At 43.4% G+C, this 14501-nt stretch overlaps 1 protein-coding gene across 2 annotated transcripts in view; it reads left to right on the top strand.

Moving 5' to 3' along the window:
- LOC119722623 (vesicle-fusing ATPase-like) overlaps positions 1 to 14501 on the top strand; it is a 236076-nt gene that overhangs the window by 55738 nt on the left and 165837 nt on the right. For both annotated transcript variants that reach the window (XM_038192822.1, XM_038192821.1), the window contains exon 6: positions 3539 to 3626. In XM_038192822.1, the coding sequence (XP_038048750.1) occupies positions 3539 to 3626 (88 nt within the window). The remainder of the gene's footprint in view (positions 1 to 3538; positions 3627 to 14501) is intronic.

Raw genomic sequence — 14501 nt, 5'->3', positions numbered from 1 at the left:
CTAAAACAAAAGAAATCATGTCATCGTGGTAACTTGAGATATACTTTACTTAAGAACTTGAAAGTTGGTTTGGGGATTGTTCTTGATAGTCTTAAGAAGCCTATTGATTTTGGGGCTGACAGGTCAGAGGTCAAGGTCACTACTGCTAAACCAATAGAAATATTTGTCTGCACAAAATCGTGAGAAATACTTTACTTAGGAACTTCAAATTTGGTTTGTGGGTTGCTCTTGGTAGTCTTATCAAGCATAATGCTTTTGTAGCCGACAGGTCACAGATCAAGGTCACTATTGCTAAAACAATAGAAATCTTCCATTTTAGTTAGGGACACTGACAAGTACATGTATCCGTACTAAATGACTTTAAAACAACTGCCAGCATGCCAGGGGGATTGCGCAAGTTTCACTTGCAGTATTTTTAATAAAAGATATGCAAACACATCTCCAAGAGACACCTAGTGTTGTAGTCGAGTACTTTTTTCCCGAGTACTGAGTCCTGCTGAGTACCTAGCTTGCCGAGTATGAGTACGAGTGCGAGTTCTTGTGCTGCCGAGTACAAGAACGGGTCTCTGTGTACAAGTACTTCAACGTCTGAGTACAAGTAAGAGTACTTTTACGTATGAGTACTTGTATTCCGAGTACGAGTACTTGTATTCAGGTACATTGTGCTTGAAGCCTACGGTTATATGTACTGTTAGTGTTAATCACTTGTGATACAAATTAGGTTTCCTCTTTGTAAGCTTTTTCAATTATTTGAAATTAATTTGTTTTTTAAATCGGCAACAGCAGTCTCATATCAATGTAAATGTATTTTCCGAGGAAATGCTACACAGCTGAGATACAGACACGAAAGTTTGGGTCAACTGTCATTTCACCCTCCTACTATTTAAGAGCTCACCAATGGTCAAAATGTTTGTATCTCACCTCCTGGCATACTGTGTACAAACCAATGGGGGTCTTGACCAATATTGACCCAAGTAATAACCAGGCTCACAATGCATGTTTCCATAGGAGGGAAATAAAATTAATCTAAAGTGCTGTGCATTTAATTTGTATTAGTATTCATGTATTTTTCAGGTCCTTGGATTCCTCAGTAGTGAAATACAACAATCATTCAAATGGCTGAGAAAAGATTTCTTTATTTCTGCCATAAAAAAGGCTTTACATTGTACTTTTAAAAACAGTGAATTAAGGGAAGGTCTGCTAAAATAGTATGAGTGGTACAATTAAAAGTATAAGCAGGTCAGAAAATTTGCATTTCTTTACTAAAAGTTAAATAGGTCCCTATTGGCAAACTGTGTTTTGAAAACAAAAGTCATGTATTGTAATGACATTTTAGTTAACCGTCACTGACTGTAAATAGGTCTAGGCCCTATACTGCGCTGCAAAGAAGCATCACATCGCTCAAACAAAGTCGCAAATGCAATATGGGGTTGTTAAAACTATTTTTGTAACAGAGTTTAAAATAGGAATGCTGCTGAGGGGTCCTTCTTCTTCTTCTTCATTCATTCATTTTCATGATAACTTGATGATTTGCACTGGCCCAACTGTCCCTGTCGAGCATAGTGTTGGAAAGAGATGGACCACTCAGACCAGTTTCTAGCTCGATGGATGTTTTCAGGGTCATGTTGGGATGACCTTTTCGTCGAGGGGGTTCAGGATTCCAGAAGAGAACTTGACTAGCTGGCTCATTATGTCAATAAATGTTACCGACTAGCCGAAGGCGACGCAGTCTGATGGTTGTGGAGATAGGGGGAAGGGCACCATACAGAACAGAGTTTTAGGGAGATGTTGTTGCCAAGAAACGTTTTGAACTGCCCGCAGCATCTGTGTATAGGTGCCATCAATGGATGCAGAGATCTGTTTGTTCAGGGTCCAGGACTCGCAACCGTAAAGGAGGATGGATTCTTCTGAGGTCTTGAAGATGTTAAGTTTGGTGGTCTTTGAGATCGAGGATCTCCAGACTTTTGTCAGTGAGAACAGAGCAGACCATGCTTGAGCTTTTCTACACTCGACGTCATGAGCTGTGTTGGTGTAGGAGCCCAGATACTTGAAGTCATCAACTTTATAGAGCTTACTGCCGTCCAGTGCGGTGATGCCGTCAGAGGTAGATGGGTTGATGACCATGTACTTAGTCTTCTAAGGGGTCATCTCTAGGGGTCCTAAACTCACAATACCCTCAGAAACTGAATCAAAAATATAATTCCTCAAATAACGGTCGAGTTGGCACAAGTCGAGTTCCAAGAATTTGGCATTGCATTGATACTTTTAGTACTTCACAATCACAGAGTGTTTTTTCCGCATAATTATGCCTGATGAAGTTCGAAGTTGTTCCATACCCGTACATTTCTGATATGCGAACAGCACAAAACATGCACGCTGCACTGTGGCGTTTCACGCCATTTTGGACAAATTCCATGTGATCCTTGAACCCAAACTTCACAACGGTGGACACAGACGACATGATAGATGTATTTTGGCGTTCTTTGCACGAACAACGTAATACAATTTGGGTGCAAAAAAGTGAGAAGTGCCACATAGGCAAGCGTAAGCAAACACCTACAGCACAAGTACACGTGCATGCAAAAAAAACCTGGCAGATTCGTGTTTTCTTCATGTCTAGGAATTTAGTCTGCTACCCATTCATAGGCCGTTGTTTAAGGCTAGGCCGCTGTGGACCTGCTGGTGTAACCAGACTAGAGGCCGTTTTTTAAACCTCGGCTTCGGCTGTGTCTTTTTCTCAATTTGCGCAGATTTGCAATGGGGTTGGACCCGTATCATAGGATCGCAACCGGGGTTCAGAAAATGGCTTTGCTCCAATCACCCAAATTAATCGTACAACCATTTGGAGGAACCTCTCAGCATAGCTGAGTGTGTACAATGATTGGCCATTGTGCCCACAAACAACAAATGGGTCATTATGCATAATTGGCCCAGGCCCAGTCAGACCTATATTCAGACCCAGTCAGGGTTAGCTGTTAATTGTGTTTGTCCGGACATGTGTAGAGTAGAAAAAATTTTGATTTCTCCGCAATCGACCATTTGAAACCGAAAGTATCAATAAAATAAGGTTGTAGTTTTAAACACAGTGATATATTTTTTGTTATCAAGTACTGTTATTCGAGAACGAGTACATTGATGATCGAGTACAATTTCGACATGTGCAAGTACGAGTACTTTGATGATTGAGTACGAGTACCGTCATAACGAGTACGAGTACTTTGACATTCGAGTATGAATACGAGTACCAAGTACTCCAGAAAAAGAACTCAAGTGCAAGCGATCGCAGCAAGTTGGTCATGTTTTTGTCAACCATAAACTTGAAAAGGGGACTCTCTGTGGTAACCTCTTGGTCGTCATCACTCAAATTTGCTCATTTCTGTTGGGGGGGGGGGTTGAAGTTACAAAAATTTATATGTTTACTTAAACCAGAAAAATGGCATCTTTATGACATTAACATTACTTCAGAAATAGTTTTCAGATAACAATGACCACCATTTCTGGAAATGAAGTATTTTGAATTTTGTCATTTTTTCAACAGTAATACAGCCGAAGCTTATGACACTGACAAGATGGCTGCAGAATTCAGTATGGCCTTCTCTGACCATGCATTTACTGTTGGACAACAGGTTGGTAAAAATTGCCCAAAATATGATCACTTGGTCAAAGAGAATATTTGTTGCAGGTAAATATGTTTATAATTGCACATACAGTGATTTCAAGGGTCCTCTGGAATTACAGAATCATAGTTCATATTAACAAAGCTTGTGATAACTAGGTGATGAGTCCAGTTCAAGTAAAATACTACAAACACAACAAAATGAAGGAAAACAAGGACACAAATCATACTCTTTCAAAACAGATATTATACAATTTACACTATTTAAAAAAAAACTCAATAAAGGTGAGAATTAATATTCCAATTACGACTACTTAGCTTTCACCATACAAGAGTTTTCTCAACATCAGTAATGATTTAAACTTCCATAACTTTGTGGGGGGGGGGGGGCTTGCGAAACCAATGCAATTCAATAAATCTACGAGGAATAATTACTGTTTTCAATTAGTCTGTGTTTGCTCAGTTTCTTCCCTATAATCATCACTTATTATCAACCTTTTTAATACCATTACATGTGCATATCAACCTTGTTATAAAATCAAACTCTTCAATCAATTTCTAATATCAGACTCTTCACTCCATTTCTAATATCGAACTCTTTTATCAATTTCAAATATCTAAATCTTCAATCAATTTATAATATCAAACTCTTCAATCAATTATTGTTATCAAAATCTTCAATTACTTTGTACACTTTCACTATTTCAAAATCTATAAGTCTGTTTGATTGATATTACGATGCTTTCTTTACTCAGTCTATGGCCATAGTATTAAATACACTAGATACTGAGCATTTCAAAAAATAATAATAATAACTAGAGGTCTAACATATGAATAGTAAAAGTGAATAGTAGTTGTAACCAAGTAGTTGTACCCAGATGGTAGTGATAATTGGGCGAGCTACTGGTCACATGAAAGGGATCAACCAATAAATAGGGAAAAGGAGTCAAATTTTTATAGGAGTCGGTTTTCATGAGACACCGGAACGCGGTTGTTTTTGTACACATGTCACAGTACACTTGTTCGATGAAAAATGGTGAAGAAAGACCAGACAAAAGTGAAGAAGTATCTGCAGATATTCAGGGAGAAGTGTAACAAAGAATGGCCGTGCATTTAGAAATCAAAGAAGGGCATTTTGCATTGTTTGCATTTTGCATTGTATGCAGTAGCGATATATCAGTGAAGAGTGGTAGTCACAACGATGTCTTGTGACACCCGGAGACATCGCAAAAGCGTGATCTGCCACGAGAGGCATTGGTGAGTATTTCAGGTCAGTGGATGATGATGAAAGTGTTATTAGAGCAGAGAAATACTTCACTGGGTTTTCAGTGGAGCATAACTTACCGATAGCATCATCTGACCAGGTTGGCCACCTATTTCTGAAAATATTTCCCGATTCAAAGATAGCTGCAAAAAATTTACCATGAAAAAACTCCTCCACGGGTGAAAAGGAATTCTAGGAAGAACCACTAGTTTTTACTCATAATCTAGACAGCTACAACCCCATACATTCAGAGGAATGTGGCCAGGAAATGCCTCAGATTGCACCACAGAGCATTTAGAATGCAAAATTTTTCAGGCCCTTAAGCGGGCTCCGGACCCCACGTCGTAACGGCTTCGCACTTTGCGCTCGCACATTCATTCCCCTTTCCTCCCAAAAATCTCCCTGATTGGTTTTTCCCCAGTGGAAAAACCAATGGTAGGTGGATGGATGTGTTGCCAGCCACGTGGTCCGTTGATGCCAGTTGAAGCATAAACATCGTGGCAAGTGTTGCAGCGTGATCGACGACAAGGGGTAGTGCCAAACTCATTAGCAGTGTCTGTTGGGGGGATCGCCAATGAATTGATCCTTCTTGAAGGGACACCAGGGTGGACGATGAGTTGAAGATCTCTCTTGTCATTGGGTTGATTTGAAGATTCTTGAAGCAACGTATCAAGGAATTTCGAATGGGAAGGCTACATCAACACCAGGGGGATTTGTTAGGTATCACTACGCTTTACGGGTGCCAGTTGTGAATTTCAGCTTTTTTCCCTCAGTTGCTGTGTACAAAAGTATAGGAGATTTCCAATGTTCAGCTTTTTTACACCTTTTTCAGCTGTTTTCAGCTATTTGTATCAGTGGTCACTCAAACCCTTGTGGTGCGTTTGTTTATGGTGTAAATAAAAGACACATACGTGCAACATCATTGGTGAATCGAGGACAGGAAATCAATCGAGGACGACGTCGACTAGAAAACGTGTACAGATCCAATGAGAGCTGTTGCAAAAAAAGAGTATAAACAAGGAAAAGGGAAGAGGAACAAAAGAAAATCCTCGGTCTACTTCACTCAACTTACCTGTAGAGCAATCTACTTATGCATATTCCCTATACCGGCAGGTATTTTCCCCTAAGAGTTTTATACAATAGCACCCTCTGGTGTCCTACCCATAATGCCCCGTGGCTTGCATGCTTCGTGAGCATCCTCTTTTCTCTTAGCAGCAGGTCGGGTAGGACGTGTGTAAAATAGCTCCAGTTTTCCTCGTCTTTTTACTACGCTTTTTTTCGCTTTAGAGAAGTTTATTGATTAGTTAATAACAGTTTGTAGAGTTTCTCATCGTCTTCTTGGTTTGTTATATGAAGCATTTGGGGAGAACCGATCTGTCACAAACCAGGGGGAATTCCTCTCTCACGGAACGGACCGAGTTCTCGGGGGACTCTGCTGTTAACGCTGCGTCGTTACCGTGGTAACAGTCCCTCGTCCAGCACCCTCAGCCACTGCCGGTTGGGGGCGTAGGCAGTTTTGCTGACCAGTTAAAGGGACCTTGGTATCCTCTGCTTCAAGCGGAACACCCAAACAAAAGGCGCGCTCCGGCAAGGTTCTTCCAAAACATACCTTCTGTGCCGGAGCAAAGCCGAAAAAGGACCGACAGGGCAGGCGTGGCTCAGGAATGAGCGTCGCTTTACCGCCCGGCCCTTCCCCGAGCACAGGGCTGCCCGAGGGGACTATTAACTGCCATGCTTCAGTGGGCTCTTGTCACCGTGCCCTCCAGACACAGTGCCGAGTACCACTGGTTGCCAGGACGGGCTATTGCACGGGCTATCGGACCGACCAGCGCTCACTCAGCCCAACAGGCCTGAAGTGCTGTCGGCCGGGTATGTTATGAGTGACACGGAGCCGGTCGCCCGGGGGTGCCCCAGCCCGACGGAAGAAGGCTGATCAACGTCGGGCATTTGGTAGGATTGATTGTAATCAAATCCAATCTGGCTAGATTCTTTAGCAGGACAGACCTCTGCAAGGGTCAGATCATCGACATATTTAAAGCTTTGGTCAAAGACCCCTCAGAAGCAATATTGATAACAGCCAAAAAATGATGGGACCAAATTTGGTGCCCTGAGGCACGCCACATGAGGGGGTTTTCCAATCAGACAAAGCTGAGTGGTATTTTACTCGCTGACGTCGATCAGTAAGAAAATGAGCTATCCAAGGTAAGATTTCATTTCTGAAACCAAGCTCAAAGAGTCTTTGAATAGCTAGAGTATGGTCGACACAATCAGACGCCCTAGAGAAGTCCGTCGTTACTAAGGTACCTATAGTGTTCCCCTTTGAACAAAACATCTAAAATTTGAACAAGGCAGTGGGAAGTTGAAGATCCCTTAATACTGCCATATTGGTTATGATCAATAGAGCAATAAGTGTCGTCAAGTGCCCATTTTGAGACAAATCCTTCACAAATGTTTGCCAAAAGAGATGTCAATGAGATTGGTCTAAGTTTGGAAACTGTTGCAGGAGTTTCTTTTGGTATTGGGGTTATGTTAGCATCCTTCCTTACTTGAGGAACCACACCTTCAGCAAGAGATGAGTTAAACATATAAGTTACAGGTTGACTGACCTCACAAGCAAACTCCTTAATCTACCTTCCTGGGAGCCCATCAGGACCAGCTGCCTTTTTCACATTGAGCTTTCTCAAAGCTTTGTACATCTCCCATGCCTTGATTTATGGGGGCAGGTGAGCAGGTAAAAAAGCAGGCAGTTCAATGAGGTTGATTGGGGGTCAGCTTGCAGAGACAGAGACAAAGTTTACATTGATAGCCTCTGCAGTTGCAGAAATATAATTTTGTTGGATGTGTGGCACCGAAATAATTGGACAATGTTGGCTCCTATTAGTTATCAACTGAATACCCTTATGCCAACCTGACAAATCACTTGATTTGAGGTTCTGAAGGCGATCTCTGTAATACGATTTCTTAGCCTGGTGTATTATACGAATAGACTTGTTACGCAAGAGCCGCCACAGCACCAATTTCTATTTAGCAAATGCAGCCTGACATTTTCTTAATGGATCTTAGTCACCTTGTAAGGAAATACAAGTCAACAGCTCCTGTGACCGTAGCATAAAATGCATCAGCCTTATCAGTGGTACATGATGCATTCAGAACCTCATCCCAAGAATGGTTGGTAATCCATCTCCCAAATTCATAAAGCCTAGGTTTACAAAAGGGGCGGACAATTCTTTTCTGGATGTTACCCTGCTTTCTATACACTGAAGGTGACCAATAAAGGGTATTGTGATCGCTTCTACCAATTGGTGAACTCAAAACAGGAGAGTCATAATGGTTCTTAAGATGGGTTTTGATTAAGTCCAGAACGGCATCACCGTGAGAAGGTTGATTAATTACTGGTCTACTACACTCAACTTACCTGTAGAGCAATCTACTGATGCATATTCCTTAGACCAGCAGGTATTTCCCGCTAAGGCCTAAATGGGCCGACAGGGCAGGCGTGGCCCAAGTACGAGCACCGCTATACCGCCCAGCCCTTCCCTAACACGGGGCAGCCTGAATGAACTAACCACCACGCTTCAGTGGGCACTAGTCACCCATGCCCTCCCAACACAGTACCAAGTACCACTGGTTGCCGGGTCGGGTATGCATGGGCTATCGGACCAACCAGTGCTCACTCAGCCCATGGGCCATGAGGCACTGTTGGCTGGCCCTTCCCCGAACACGGGGCAGCCCGAGGTGACTAACGGCCACGCTTCAGTGGGCTCTAGTCACCCGTGCCCTCCCGACACAGTGACGAATACCACTGGTTGCCGGAACGGGCTGTTGTTGGCCCCCTGAATCGGCGAGCCATGCCCCACAACCCTCAGTCGTTGGTCTCGCTTCACATCACAGTCTTCAATGACCGGTCACGATTGGGTGACCCGTGAACAAAGGGACATACGCACATAGATGGCCGTGCTCTGGAGTCCCTACCTGCAGTGAATGTTTCACAGCTGTCATTCATTGGTCATGGTTAGGTGGCCAAAGCACAATGAGATGTACATATTTACATATTTACATGTACATAGTTACATGTTCAGTTGAAAATGTATACCACACGTGGTTGCGTGCACCGGAGGCTGCGCCTTAGGCGAATGCTTCACATTCACCGGCCGTGGGCCCCGGATGGGTGGACCAGAGACAACGGTTTAGCCAGTTAGCCGTGCACTGGGATCCCCACCTGTGTCTACTGTCTCCGAGGGAGTTGCCCAGCCACCACTGCGTGGTTCTGTACAACTAGCCCGTCCAGATGGCTGCTGTTCACCGGAGTCAACTCGACCTTCGTAATCGGCCAATTCAGCCAATGATGATGATGAACCAGAATTACAGCGGCTGTCCATCGCAAAAATGGAACTCCGTCTTGTGTAGAGGGACATGATACAGAACTGAAATGTGACCTGTTCTGTCGAAATCAGACTTTTCTGGGCATACGGTAAAAAACGAGATTTTTGAATATTGTTAAAATATGTACATTTTCCTTTTAATAGGTGGTTTAATTTTTGAAACCGGTCATTCCTGGGCAAAGTTATGCTATTTTGAAGTTCATCGTGTTGAAAAGTAGAAAACGGAGAAAATGGCAGTTAAAGTTTGGGGTCTATTTTAAGACCTGTTTCAAGTGACATTTCTGTAACTGATATACCTTAACAAATCATCAAAAATACTATTTTTAGTGTTCAAATTAGGGTTTCAAACTTTTATTGTATATTGTAGACATGTTCAAGATTACAAATATACAAAAATTAGAAAATCAAAAAAAATTCACCCCCACAGCGTTTTTTGGCCCTATCTCAATTTCAACCTCTGCCCAGAAGCGTCTGCTTTTGACAGAACAGGTCACAAATTACCCTCCTCTGGAGAGCCCCCTCTGCCCGATCATAATCTTTCAAGTGCAGAACAGGCTTTACATCTAACAATGACAAAGTGTTACCCAAAATTTCGTTGGATCAAGTGTGTGTGTGAAACACATTGACAACATTATATCAACGGACAAAATGGCGTCCATTTCTCAGGCGGGAACAGGATTACTATCGTCGACCCTTTTCTTTCTTATTTTTCTTAAAAACCATCAAATTCGGGCGATTTATTCCACAGATCCCACTGCAGCAAACACAACCGGGATGAGGACTCTGAGCCCTTACGTTGCAAGTGGAGTGCCGTGGCCTCGTGGTTAAGGGCATTGAATTCGTGGTCTGTGGGTAATTCTGCGGGTTGTGGGTTCGAGTCCAGCCAGGGGTTATGGTGCGTGTGCCCTTGGGCAAGGTACTTTGTCACTCATTGCTTCTCTCCACCCAGGAGTAAATGGGTACCTGTGAGGGCAGAGATGGTTATTTGATTGATTTTCTTGCTTGCACCTAACAGGCATCATCGAGCTGTATACTCCCCCAGGGAGCTGAGATGGTATTTGAAATGTTTAATGGCCCAGTGATCAGGGGTAATAATAATATTGTAAGCGCTGTGATTTAGTTTACTAATAAGGTCGTTCTTAAATGCCAATTATTATTATTATCAAGTGCGATTGTTTTCGGCAACATTGCCGATTTCATTGCTATTGTCCGGCAGGCACCGTTGATGTCACGGCCTGTCTGAATTGCCCTCTACAGTAGTCACGGTTGGGTGGCTTGAAGACAAAGGGACACACCGCAAAGTCCTAAGCTGTGCGTCAGTGTTTCTGCCTGCACTGAAATAGCTACAGATTTCATGCACATCTACATGTGCATGTACATTGAACAGTGTACATGTGTATGCATGGTCGAACCCTAATTAGAAGAGCACTGTTAGTACAACATTGTGCTTATAACAAGGAAAATGTGAAGTCCCAAGTCCTTGATCTTCTTTGTTTTCCATTACTGATAATACATGTACAAAGTTATAATGTACCTGTTATAACAAGGTAATTTGTAAAGTCCCAATTAAGGACCTTGTTATAAAGTTGTTCAACTGTAATGTCCATTGTCTCCAAGGGAGTTGTTTAACCACTAACTGTGGCCATGTGCAACTCTTCCCTATAGATGTGATTGACGGTTCTCTTTAAGGAATCAATTCAGCCCTTGCATTAGGATGGTTCATCAGATGGCAGCTGCCCTTCACAATGAACTCCAGCCTGAACATAAGCTCAACGACTGGTTGGTGTGATGCTTCCGTAGAGCAGGCATGCGTGGACCACATTTGCAAGATTGTCTACATCCAAAATACCTGTTGCTCTTCAAGCAAGAATGTGATCATTACTGTTTTCTGTTAGCGACTTTCAGTAATTTTTTTGCCACACCTTCCCTCTCCAATCCAGCAGTAGAGGGACCACATCATTCCAGCGGCCCTTTGTAGATAACACTTTGCAGTAGGCATGAAGTACGTTAGGTTTAATATTTCAATCTTAACTCGACTGTATCAGCGGACGTGTTGATCGCTATTTCATTGTCAAGTCCACGGTCTGCTTTCGGTACTCTATTAGTTTACACGAGTACAGCCCCTAACGACCTCGGCCTGCTGGGGGAACATGCTAGATGAGCTGTTTCTCCTGTCAAAGGCGCCTGCCAAAGATTTGAGTCCAACTTTGTAATGGACAAAAATATTTTTTTTGCGGGGGATATTGATGTTTACCTCCATATTGGTCGATGACGACTGCTCAGATATTCAATCTCAGAAAGCCATCAGACCCACGGTCAGGCCAGCGCAGGTGACGAACATTTTGTTTTTTCAGCTGCTTACGTATAGAAAACATGCCGTGGTGGTGTTGTGTGGTTGCGCTATCAACATCTTCTGCGCGCCACGCCACATAGACTAAGGCCTTCACTGGCAACAACGACTCCAATTCTGCTTGAGTTGTTTTGATGACTACCATAAGTGACTTATCTGGCTCATGACGACATCCTCCCATCTGTCTCGTGTGAGATTGTCGTATAGACTTCAGGCTGACATCAATGCCATTGGGCCAACACAGTGTTGTGCCCCTCGCGTATTTCCCTTAGGGAGATATTTATGAGATTTAGTCGATTTTCAGACATATCAGCATGGGGAACAAGCCCTGACCTGAAGGGTACACAACTCCTTTTCCTATCAGGCCAGAGCCCAGGGAATTTCACACTTTCAACAAAGATTCCCGCTGCAAATTCATGGTGGTTCCATTCAGCCTTTTCATTTCACTCCTGGCATTCGTCTCACTCCTGGCATCTGCGCAGATAGTAAAGGTAATTTGGCTGCACTGCTGAAACAGAGAGTGGTGACATTCACCTATTTTCTTTGTACTAGCACAGTCATCACTGCATCCAATGCAGGTCATGCCCTGACTTGTGCAATGCCTTCAGTGATGGTTCGACGTTGCAAACCTCACAGGGGTGTGCCTCTCACAGATCGCAACCTTCACTCATTGTCATGGCAGACATATTACCCTGGCAGTTGACTAACCCCTCCCCACTTGTATCTAGTGGCAGGTTGGTGAGGCCCTGTGTGAGCATCATTCAAGTTCCATTAACATACCTGGGATGCTGGCAGTCTCGGAGAAACTCCTATGTTATTTTCTAAAATCAGTGATGTGCCAGATGATCCTGGTTTGATGTGCCAGATGACCCTGGTGACATTGACACGGTTGCAGCTTTCATTGATGAGCAGATGGGCGGGCAGCCCGCTCAGCTGTGTACTCTCACACAAGAGATCCCCCGTTGGTATTTGCACCACAGTTTCGTGCTTTTGACTATTCACCTCCCAAACAAGGCGAACATCGTTTCTAAAGTCCTCCTTAGAGATAGTGCATCCTCTCGACAGTGGTAGCTGCTAAGCAACTAACCATGTCCATCTGCTTGTTTTCACTACAGTGCGAGGGTTCCTGACCCCTGCATGTGGCAGACGAATACACTGGTAATGGAGACAGACGAGCTGCTTGTTTACACCTTCCCGCCGTTTCCTCTTATCCCTCGGGTACTGAATCAACTGGAGCAGAAGGATGACAAGGCCCTCCTCTTTACTCCATGTTGGTCCCATTGATTGGTTTCCCAGGGCTATAACCATTCCCTTGGTTCACCAGTCAGTGGTACTTCTGAGGAAACAATATTCTGTTCCAATACAACTTGGGTTTCCTTCACCCGGCTCTGCAGGAATTTGTGAATTTCCAATCCCTAAGGAAGGAATTTTAACTAGGACTGTCGGAGTCCTTTTTGCCTCTTTACGTCTTTGTTCTATGCATCAAATCATTCTTGTCCGTTCCAGACGGAGAATTTTGGTGTCGATCATGACTTTGACGTCGTACATCAGCTGCACAGGGACGCTTTGAATCGGTCACTTGCAGTTACGTGTACATGTATTTGCCTCGACAACCCAGCCATATCGACAGGCTTCTCACGACCCGTATTTGTCATGACAACCCTGCCATACCAGCAGGCTTCTCACAACACATTTTTTGTTGTGACAACAGTGCCATACCAGCAGGCTTTTCGCGACGTGTTTTTTTCTTTTCATGACAAGATTGCCTGAGGGTTGTTTATGGTCATCCATGGAACCACGGACGTATCAACGGCAGAGGCCTCACCAATCTTTTGACAACCCTAGAGGACATCACTAGCAACTTAGATGAAGGCAACCCTGATGACGTAATTTTTTTGGACTACTAGAAGGCCTTTGATTCAGTGCCGCATAGGAGGCTAGTTAACAAGTTACAAGCCTACGGATACGATGGGAAAATATTGAAATGGATAGATTCGTTCCTAACGGGAAGGACACAAACAGTTGCAGTCAGAGGTGCCTCTTCAAATTTGGCTGATGCAGTGAGTGGAGTACCCCAGGGGTCAGTGCTAGGGCCCATCCTTTTCATCATTTACATAAATGATCTCCCACACCACGTGAGTTGTAACATACAAGTGTTTGCAGATGATACAAAAATATTCAACAACATCAGCGGAATACAAAAATGTACTACAGCATCAGTGGAGAAAGAGATGTGGAGAAAATCCAAGACGATTTGGAAAATTTACAGTAATGGTCTGACAAATGGCTGCTTCGCTTTATTTAACGCTGGGAAATGTAAAAACCATGCACATTGGAACAGGAAACCCACAGGCTGATTATCATATGGGGGAGACGACACTTGAATCAACAGAGGAGGAAAAAGACTTGGGAGTTTACCTAACACCAGACTTCAAACCAAGTACACAATGCAGCAGCAGTACACAATTGTCTCAGGGTGGTGAAGCGATCATTCACGTACATGTACATCGATACGGACAGCTTCCTGATTCTATACAAAACATACATCAGACCGCATCTGGAATACTGTGTCCAATCATGGTGCCCATGGCTGGAAAAAGATAATCATGTCTTGGAAAAAGTTCAAAGGAGGGCCACCAAGTTGGTCCCAGCTCTAAGAGAGCTTTCATATGAAGAAAGGCTGCAAGCTCTAGATCTGTATTCCCTTGAGAAAATAAGAGAAAGAGCGGACCTTACAGAGACTTTCAAGATATTGAAAGGTCTTGAAAAAGTAGACAGCAGCAGATTCTTCCAAACAGCTGACAGAACCAGGACAAGAGGTCACTCTCTTACACTCTTCAAGCCATCCCTGAAGAAAAAACATTGGATGTAGGAAGAACTTTTTACCCA

The sequence above is a fragment of the Patiria miniata genome, unplaced genomic scaffold, assembly GCF_015706575.1.
Source record: "Patiria miniata isolate m_02_andy unplaced genomic scaffold, ASM1570657v1 HiC_scaffold_16, whole genome shotgun sequence".
Lineage (NCBI taxonomy): Eukaryota > Metazoa > Echinodermata > Asteroidea > Valvatida > Asterinidae > Patiria > Patiria miniata.
This window is presented reverse-complemented; position numbering and strand designations above follow the sequence as displayed.